Source organism: Echinops telfairi, unplaced genomic scaffold, assembly GCF_000313985.2.
Source record: "Echinops telfairi isolate 266 unplaced genomic scaffold, ASM31398v2 ScPeMD7_2291;HRSCAF=2852, whole genome shotgun sequence".
In the NCBI taxonomy this organism is placed as follows: domain Eukaryota; kingdom Metazoa; phylum Chordata; class Mammalia; order Afrosoricida; family Tenrecidae; genus Echinops; species Echinops telfairi.
The window spans coordinates 29,910,564-29,920,561 of NW_022106189.1; the positions used below are offsets into that span (position 1 = coordinate 29,910,564).

A 9,998-nucleotide genomic window follows, 5' to 3' on the forward strand; every position below is an offset into this window, starting at 1 on the left:
TCTAAGAGCCCTACTCAAGAGGGGCTGGAAAAAGGTTAAAAATATCCTCATGTTTACATTCTTCCCCGCCTGCCTCCTGCGCCCCAGTGCCAAGCCCCTTTGATCAGGTCTTGTGCCTCTGGACAAGGCCTGGGAGACAGGGAGCGTGAGCCCCGGGCTGGCCTACCCCATAACCCCTTCTAGTGCCAGGACTGGAAGACCCCTGGGGACCACAGAATAGGAGCGAGCTGAGCTTGGAGCCAAGAAGGTGTCTCACCCAGAAGGGCCCCTCGCACGCCCCCTCCTGAAAGCAGCAGTGGGGACGGTCACGTGTACTGGTCATCTGCTGTGCTGCCCTGCAGGACAATGTCATGCAACCCTTCCTCCGCAGTCCCTGCAGTGAGAGCCATTCTACCAAGCCACCCAAGACTCAGAGAGGTGCAGACTTGTCTGGGTGTGCACACCACTAACAAGGGAGAGCTGCTCCCTTCCTCCCAGCTGTCCCCCCACCTTGTCCTCACAGGGCCTGGGCTCACTCTCAGGAACCGCCAGCCAGGCAAGAGATCAGTAGCCGCCACAGCTTCCACACCCTGTGCACCCTGGGGACACGCCAGGTGCCCTCCCTGACCCTTGCAGACCCAGACCCAGAGTAGGGAAGGGGCAGTTGATGACCATGCTTCTCAGGCCGATGGAGCCTTTCCTTGTCCCGGGGGCAGGGGTTTGTGAACCTGTGGTCAGCCCCTTGGTCAGGGAGTGGTCTGGGGGCTGGAGGAAGCCTTCAAACTGGGGCAGACGTCTGGATTTCCCCTGGTCTCCCAGGATCCATTCTTCGTTTTGTTGGTCCCCCTGCACCCAGCCGCCCACCTAGCCACTCATCCAGCACCAGATCTCAGAAAGCAGGGTGACGCCAGGGTCCCCACTCAGCTGGTGGCGGCATAAACTCAGGGAGGTCCTTTCACCTCGCTGGCATCGGCCTTCCCAGCTTCCCACGGGGCTGCCCTCCCAGGGGGTCTTCGAGGCCCTTCTGGGGGTCCTTGTGGCATCTGGGACCAGATGAGGGCTGTGGGTGCTGCTGGAGAAGCAACACCCACAGTTCTCCCTTGTGCCCTGGTTCCAAGCCTGCCGTCTGAACCTCCCAGGCCTCCAGTTCCCTGCACTGGGAAACTGGGCCCGGGAGCCGGCCCTCAGGGTAGACAGAGGGTAAGATAGGAGGCTGCCTGTAAAGGGCTCTGTACTCTGAGGACTTGTGAGGGGGTGCATGCCCAGCGGAGGACGCTGGGAGGAGCAGGGAGCTCCGTTGGGTGGGGTTGAGCTTCCAGTGGGGGGTGTCTGGACCCTGCATGAGGCACCCAGGCTCCTATGGGCCAGGCTCATGCCCCTCCTGTCCCTCTTGGCTGGGCTTGGCCTCTGTCCCACAGCATCTGCCAGGAGTGGAGATGACCTCCTAAAAATAGGCCCTGGGCCCCACAGAAGTTGTTTTTCTCCCTTCCCTGTGATTTACCTTCAGCAGCTCAGGGTGCCTGGGACAGCAAGCCCCACCCTACTGCCCCAGGGACCGTTGGAGGGAGAGTGGAGAGGCCAGCATGTGCCTCCAGGGTCGTGAGTTGGAGGTCCTTCGGGTGGTGTGTCGGGTGCAGCCAAAGCCCGAGGCAGGAATTCAATGATGGCTCCTTGGGGTGGGTCCATGCCCCAGCCTAATGGTGTCCTTTCTCTGCCTTTCTGAATGGGTTCCCCACGATGTGTTTATCAATCACCCCTTGTGCGTGAAGCGCAAAGGGGCTTTGAACCTGTTGGGGCTGCAGACTCATCCCTAAGCTGGTCCACAGCTCCCCTTCCAGCCTGGCAGCCCATCCCCTTGTGCAGATGACCCAGGCCCAAGGACAGAGAAGATGACATCCAGGAAACAGAGAGATGGCCCTCACAAGGATGCCCCTCCCAGCCCTGGACAGGTGGCCAATAGGCTCCAGCCCTTAGGATGGCCCAGGGGACCCCAGGATGTCTCTTGAACCCCCAGCCCTGTCCGTGCCACCGGGGAAGGAGATGGGATGAATGTCAGGACTGAGTGCACTCACACACACAGGCACACGCACACACGCTCAGTCCCTGGGGCTCATGCCCAGGCCCGGAGGCTTTATTTCTCAGCAAGCTCGCCGCCCCTCGGAACGCTCCTGTCCCACAGGTCCAGCTGCGTCTGGGGTGCTACCCCTCAGCCCCCTGCCCCATCTCCCTACTGCAGTGGATTCAGATGGAACCAGCGAGCAAGCTCCCAGACAGGGCTGCTGGGACTGATCAGACGACCACCTTCAGGGGCACACTGTCCACTGGCTGATCCAGGTCCTTCTTTCTCGACATGGCCAAGTGGGTGAAGATGAGGATGAGGATGAAGCCTGAGGGGCCCAAGAGAGATGGATCAGCCCTCAGAAGGGGCTGTGGGACCTGCCCGCCGGGGGAGTATTGGTGTCATGGTAAGATTTCCTAGAAGCTCATCTACTCGTCCTCACTAGGCCACCAATTCACCCAGGCCTCTCCCGTTTGAGAGCAGGTTGGGTGGGGAGACTCTGGGAGCCAGTGGTTGTCCCTTGGGCCGCGGAGAGAAGGCTAGAACTGACAGGAAGTGCCCCATCTGTTTCCAAACCAAATCCACCCTCAATGAGTCGATGCTGACTCAGAGAGAGCCTATAGGACAGGGCAGAACTGCCCCCGTGGGTTTCTGAGACTGGAACTCTACAGGAGTAGAAAGCGCTGTCTTTCCCCCTCGGAGCAGCTGGTGGTTTCAAACTGCTGACCTTTCTGTTAGCAGCCCAACTTGTAACCGCTGCGCCACCAGGAGCCCCCACCCCACCCCCAGTCAGGGTGGAGCTAAAGAAATTGAGTGAATGGAGAGGGTAGCTTGGACTGAGGAATGAGGCTGCAGGGACCAGGCCTCTGCCGCCTTCTGGCTGGGTTAGCTCAGACAAGCCGCTGGACCTCTCTGAGCCTCGGTGAGGTGAGGTCATCCAGAAAATGGGGCAGTGCCAGGGCCACCTCACAGGGTCTTGAGGAGGAGCCCATGAGGTGATCCACGTGATATGCTTGGGTCATCAATGACGGTGACTGGGGACCAGGAGAGCTGGGGGCCCTAAGGCCAGGGTTCTGACCACCCATCACCCCCTCCCACCCCACCCCCAGAGGAACTTGGCTTTGTTTGTTACCGATCGCGGCCAGGGTGCCCAAGAGGATGCCCAGCGCCGACTGCTTTGTGGGCATGCCCTTCATGCGGCCCACCTTACGCAGACACTGCCCCTCCACGGTGCACCGACATACGGCCACTGCGGGGCAAGAGGAAGGCACGGAAGGTCAGAGGGGCCCCCCAGCACCTGGCTCTCCCCACCTCTGCTCAGCTGGCTGCTCTGTGTGCACGTGTGTGTCTATTATAGACTTGCAGGTGTTCACAGGTGCATGCCGTGAGGCTTGAGGAACCCTCTGTGGCTGCACCTGGGCCCCGGCCTCACCTTGGACCAGGAGTTGCCACTTGAGGTCGAGGCGGCTGACCACAACAGGGATGACGTGCTTCTGGGGTTCCACCCAGTTCAGGGCCAGGCTGAGGTAGGCATGGGAAGCTGTGGAGAGGGCCGGTGGTTGGGTGGGGGGAGAAGGGGGAGGGAAGTCTGGCCCCCTACCACTGGAGGGCTTCTCACCCATAAATGCCCCCCCTCGTCCACCCCACACACCGTTGAGGGCCTGGAGGTGCCAGTCCCGCTGCACTGTTGGGTCAGGACCAAGGGCAAAGCTGTAGGGACCCTGCCCACTGGCCGGGTCAGGGTCTCCGCTGGCTCCGTTGACCATCACGCCTTGGTCCTGGCGGGGCGTGCAGAGGTGTCGGGCGGGCACAGGGGCCGGAGCTGGTGGGGTCCCCAGGAAGTGGAGCACCAGTGGCACTGAGGCGCTGGGGCCCCGCTCATCTGCAGAGGAGGCAGCGGATTCCGTGGGGGGTGGGGCAGTAAGCTCAAGGTAAGCTTCCAAGTTCCAGGCCCAGGGACCCCTCCTGCTGGCCTCCCCCGCCAGAACCCCAACCCCACCAGCATCGCCCAAGGCACTGCCCCTGTACTGACCCAACAGCTGCCAGGCTGCCCCTGGCACTGCCGCCATGGTCCACCAGGCGGAGACGCCTGGTGCCACAGGACAGCCCAGCGGAGAGTTGATGCTGCCCCTGACATGCTCACCAGCTGGCACCACCTCAGACACGCCCACCAGGGCCACCACAGGTATCCTGTCCCCACCTTGTTCACACCTGGCTTCAGGTACATCAGTCCTGGCCCACAATCCAGGCTAACCTGCCTCACTCCAGCCCTGTCCTGTGTCCCCGGTCCCATGCCCTTCACCCTCCACCTGCTCCGGATATCAGATGCCCTCAGGGGCCCTCTGGGAGCTTAGAAGTTTCCCTGGAGGATGGGTTTGAGTGCCAAGCTAGCGGGCTGGTCAGGGAGGCCAGGCGTGCCCAGGCCCATTCGCAGGGTCCACTCAGCCCGGGCTGGGTGGGTGCCTGCCAGGCCTTCTGGGAGGACGCTCAGCTCTGATTGTCGGAGGCTGGCTCTTCCTCCCAGGGGGTCCCTGCCCCACCGGAGGGTACCTGCATGCTGGACTGCCACGAGCACTGTGTACATATCCCCGGGGTGGGCGCCCTGCAGGGACCGGGCTGTGTACACCTCCCCTGAGGCCTCCTTGATGCAGAGCCAGCCCTTTGAGTCATTGACCAGGGAGAACCTGGGGCCCAGAGAAGGTGCAATGGGGAGAGAGGAGCTGGGGTCACACTCCGGGATCTCGACGTGATTTCCCCAAGTTCCACATTCTCGTCTGTAGCTCCAAGGTGGCAGCAGTGACCAGGTCCCCAGTCCCTTGGCCTCCTCCCCCACCCCCACCCCCCACCCCAGGGCCTGGAAAGGTGACTGAATCAGGACTGTGGGACTCTGGGTGTCAGAGGTGGCAGGCCTGTCTGTGCCCCAAACCAGAGAGCAAGAACCTCTCCTACTGGGAAGCCTTACTCCCCAACCCTGGTCCCAGGCACCCCACAAAGGGGCAGAACCTAGAAGCAGCCTCCTCTCTGTGGCAAAGTGAGTGGGGGTCTGGGGGCAGCTCCAGTCCCTGAGCTCACACAGAGGCATCATCTGAGCTCCTGTGGGGTTCAAAGCCGTGACCCCCATCCCCATCCCCACAAGTTGCTCCTTTGGCATTAGTCATGCTTTGAGGAATATTCCAGACTCCCCGGAATGTGACCCAAGCCCTGGGCCATCTCTGAGGAGCAGGGGAGGGACCAGCCCAGGTGCGGGGTCAGTGTTGGCTCACCTGAGGGGGCTGCTCATGGGGACCAAGGGCTGGATGGTCAGCAGGAGGGAGCCGGCTGGGGTGCTGACCCGGACACCAGCCTCGTAGCTGTCCTGGTCTAGCTGGGGAGGGGACACCCTCTCCACGAGCACCATCACGGTGGCCGTGGACCCAGGGCCTGGGTCCGGCCCCACCAGCTCCACCACGCTCCGCACCACCACCAGCAGCTTGTGGCTCGGAGCTGTTTCATAGCTGAGTTTCTAGAATTCCAGGGGGCCTGTGTTAGGATCCAGACAGTGCGCAGGTGTGGGCCCCACCACCTGCCCATCAGGCCCTTACCTTGCGGAGCCGGAATTGGGCTTGGCCGGTGCCTGGTTCCCAATCTAGACTGAAGGTCCCCTCCACATCTCCCGCCACAATGGCAAAGTCCATGAGTCGGAAGTCGGGCTCGATGTCAGCATCAGTGGCCGTGAGGGTGGCCACCAGAGTCCCCGGCTCTGCATCCTCAGGGAGGCTTAGGGGCCCGATCTGGAGAGATGGGGTGAGGCCGTCAGCACCCCTCCCACCCACCCCCCACCCCAAGGTCTTCTCCCACCACTGCTAACCTGGGAGGTGGTGAACTCAGGGGCGTGGTCGTTGATGTCCTTGATCATGACAGTGACCTCACACGTGCTGCTGAGGCCTGAAGAAGAGGAGGACGTGCAGGGCGGTCAGAGCAGAAACAGAGGTCAGGGCGTCCCAATTCCCATCAGGGACTCACCGCCTTTGGCTCCTGCCAGGTCAGCGGCCAGCACCTGAAGCAGGATGTTCTGGCCAGCTTGGAGCGGGGCAGCCCCCAGAGTCACACTGCCCGAGGTGGGGTCCACCTCAAAGGCTCCCCCTTCTGCGTCCTCCTCAGGCTCAGGGTTCAGCAGCTGATAGACCACATGGGCATGAGGGGAGCCAGGGGCATCTGCGTCCTCTGCCGACAGCCTCGTCACCTCCGTCCCTGCGAGACAGCACCTGCCAGTGTGGGACTACAGTTCCTCCTGAGCTGGCCTTGTGTGAGCGTGTGTGGGAGGGTGTGTGTGTCAGCGTGAGTATAAGAGTGTGAACGAGGGTGAGAGAGTGAATGCATGTGTGAGAGGGTGTGAGTGAGAGAGTGTATGTGTGTCAGTGTGAAGGTGTGTGTGAGAGTGTGTGGGTGTGAATGTGTGAATGCGTGTGTGAGGGTGAGTGTGAGTATGTGTGAGAGAGCGTGCATGTGTCTGTGTGAGTGTGTGTAAGAGCGTGTGAGAGAAGGTGTGAGTGTGAGTGAGGGAGAGAGCATGTGAGTGTGAGTGTGGGTGAGAGTGTGAATACATGTGTGTGTGAGAGGGTGAATGCATGAGAGGGTGTGTCAGTGTGAGTATGTATAAGAATGCATGTGTGAGTGTGTGAGTGTGAATGTGTGTCAGCATGAGAATGTGAGTGTGTGTGTATGTGTGTCAGCGTGTGTGTGTGTGAATGCATGTGTGTGTGTGAGAGAGGGTGAGTGTGAGTGTATGTGAGGGTGTCAGCATGACTGTGTATAAGAGTGTGTGTAAGAGAATGTATGTGTGTGTGTGTCAGAGTGTGAATGCACTTGTGTGAATATGTGCGAGTATGTCAGTGTGTGTCAGTGTTTGTATGTGTAAGAATGTGTGTGTGAGAGTGCAGGCATGTGAGTGCAGGCATGTGAGTGTGTGAATCTGTCGGTGTGAGTATGTGTGTAAGAGTGTGAGTGAGAATGTGTGTATGAGTGTGTGTGACAGTGTGTTTGTGTGTGTAAGACTGTGTGCTTAAGAGTGTGAGCATGAGAGAGTATGTGTGTGTGTATGTGTGAGAGAGAGAGAGAGAGAGAGAGAGAGAGAGTGTGTGTGTGTGTGTGTGTGTGTGTGTGTGTGTGTGTGTGTGTTTTGGGGGTGAGACACTGATATGGGTAACTGAGGCTGGGCCCCCATCCCAGAGAAAAGCAATAGGATGGCTGGGTCCATGGGGACTTCACCTCTCCTCCATCCCCAGCAAAGCCCCCAGCTCACCTGGGGGACTGAGCTCAGGGATGCTGATGGGGAGGTCATGCTGGGGGCAGATAGGGGCGTTGTCATTCTCATCTGTCACCACCACCTGCAGCTGCAGAGCTTCGGTGTAGTCCTCACCATGGGGGTTCTGAGCCCGCACCTGGAGCAGGTACTGTAGTAGGCAGAGGGTGGGGGGCTTTGGGTGAGGACCAAGGGTCATCCAGCTTCACCAGGGTCTGGATTCCCTTCTAGAGGCTAGCTCTGGCTCTTCTGATTCAACTTCCCTGCCTAGGGGCTTTGGGGGCTGCGACATACCAGAAACCAACCCAATGGTGACCAAGTCCCCCCGCCCACTCTGCCTCCCTGGCTCCCTCTCACCTCACCTCAGCCTGGCGTTCTCGATCCAGCTCTCTGCTCACATAGAGGTTCCCCTCTGAGTTGACATCAAAGGGCCCAGAAGGCTGGCTCTCCAGATGGTAGTGCACATCCCCCCCACTCCAATGCACCTGGAGGTGGACACAGAATGAGGGCACGCCCACCAAGGAGCGGGCAGGGACAGCCCATGTCAGCCTGCCCCCAACTGCTTCCTGGCAGGGGAGCCAGAGTGACCCCAGGCAAGTGGCTACCCTGTCTGATATTCCATGGTGGCTCAGCCCTGATCCCCAAATATCGCAACGAATTCCAAACTCAACTCACTGTCAGCGAGTCCATTCTGACTCCGAGAGACCCTGGAAGACAGGGTGGAACAGTCCCTGTGGCTTTCCAGGAACGGATAGCCTCATCTTTCTCCAGCCCAGCGACTGGGCGGTTCAATCTGCTGACCTTGTGGGCAGCTCACTAGGCCACTAGGGTTCCCTCTCGGACTGACTAGGTTACTTTATTTTCTACCCTTTCAGACTGGGTCTGGCCCCAGGGCATTCCTAGAGAAGACCTGAGACATTCCTGGCCTAGGTGACAATCCCTTCTTGCTCAGTGACAGCAAGAAGTGGCAGCTGTTCTCCTGAGAAAACCTTGTACCAGCGCTGGAGGTCAGAGCTCAGAGGCAGGGCAGCCAGAGGATAGTAGGTGAAGGACGTGGCTCGGTCCCTGACCCTTGCGGACCCCACTCCATGGTGGGGACTAATGGGACTATAGGAGGGAGGTCCAAGGGTTACATGGGCCCTGGACTCCAGGTTTTCCAGACTCCAGGAAGCTGCTTCGGCTGCTGACAGCCAAGTACTCACCTGGGCAATGAGGTGCGGGTATGGGACTTGGAGATTCTCTGCCAGGTGGATGGGCTCTGGGGGTGCCCAGGTGTTCTCCACTATGGAAACAACTATGTTGGCTGTGGTCTGGTGACCTGAGGCCTGGTCGCCCATGTCCTTGACCTGTACCAACAGCTGGTAGGGCCCCTCCAGGGCCTGGTCTAGACTGGTGCTCCCTAGGAGGGGAAGGGTTGCCAGTTGAGCAGCGAGCCAAACGAAAAACTAGACTTGTGGAGGGTGTTTGGGATGCTCTCTTGCCCAGGGGTGAGAAGAAGGATGTTTAGCACTATTACAAGCATCCAACCAGGACTTGGCACTGTGCAAAGTCACTCCCATATCTATCCAATGAATGGTTGTGAATGGATGGATCAGGGATAGATGCCCAGGATGGGGTTGGGGATTGACAGGACAGGTTGGATGAATGAATGTTTAGATGGATGGGGGGTTGAGTGGGCGAATTGGTAAGTGTTTGGATGAAAGGATGGGTTTGAATGGATGGGTGGGGGAATGGGTTTGGATGGCTGGGAGGGTGAATGGGTTTGGATGGCTGGGTGGGTGAATGCGTTTGGATGGATGGGAGGGTGAATGGGTTGGGGTGGAAGGGTGAATGGGTTTGGATGGCTGGGTGGGTGAATGCATTTGGATGGATGGGAGGGTGAATGGGTTTGGATGGGTGGCTGGCTGGGTGAGTGTTTGGCTGGCTGGGCGGCTAGATAGATTGGATGGGTGGTTATGTGATAAATAGGTAAATGGGTAGCTGGGTGGGCAGATGGGTGTACAATTGGCTTCTCTTTTCATCTCCAATCCATGCCTTTGGCTGGACTCCCAGGTTCGCGCCCCCTCATCATCAGTCCCAAGTCCTCTGGCAGCCCTCCTTTCTATCCTGGTCCCTGAAGCCCAGGTGTCCAGCGCATCAGGCTGAGGGTCTCCACTCACACACACTGTGCATTGGCCCTGCCTCCAAGCCAAGCCTCTTGTCTTGCTTTCCAGCATGCCCGTCCCTCCTCCTCTGTCTCAGATTCCAGCTCCCACGGCACCTTTGCCAGCGTTCCCTGACCCTCCCTCTCCGTCACACTCAGGCTCACCCTCGGGGCTGAGGGCCAGAGCCCCCAGCTGGGGCTCCAGCTGGAACAAGTTTGGGGCAGGCTGGGCCGGGGCCTGGCTCAGGATGTGGAATCGGAGATCCGAGTTGGCTGTGCCTGGCTCGTCCCCGTCGGAAACCTCCAGGAAGAGGAAGGGGACACCTGTGTTTGTGGGGGAGGGTGAAGAGATGGAGGGAGGGAGACAAGCACCCTGGGCATCCCTTCTTACCCCCTGGTCCCTTCGTCTAGGTCCGGCACTTTGCCAGGGAGGGCTCTGGAAGCAAGCCAACCTTTCACCCCACTGCACAGAGGAGCAAATTGGTGGATGGGACCCACGGGAGGGCCTTCAGCAGGATCAGGGGCAGGAAGGAGAC

At 59.7% G+C, this 9,998-nt stretch overlaps 1 protein-coding gene across 1 annotated transcript; it reads right to left on the minus strand.

The window, feature by feature from the left end:
• Positions 1 to 2,070: 2,070 nt before the first annotated feature.
• CDH16 (cadherin 16) lies at positions 2,071 to 9,970 on the minus strand (the record flags this gene model as incomplete). Its single annotated transcript, XM_013005176.2, has 13 exons — positions 2,071 to 2,366; positions 3,171 to 3,287; positions 3,471 to 3,578; positions 3,690 to 3,920; positions 4,589 to 4,722; positions 5,302 to 5,540; positions 5,620 to 5,808; positions 5,886 to 5,962; positions 6,041 to 6,268; positions 7,320 to 7,470; positions 7,682 to 7,804; positions 8,522 to 8,718; positions 9,628 to 9,970. Coding segments are annotated over 13 exons (2,235 nt in total), but the record flags the coding sequence as incomplete, so codon positions are not given.
• Between the last annotated feature and the right edge of the window lie 28 nt (positions 9,971 to 9,998).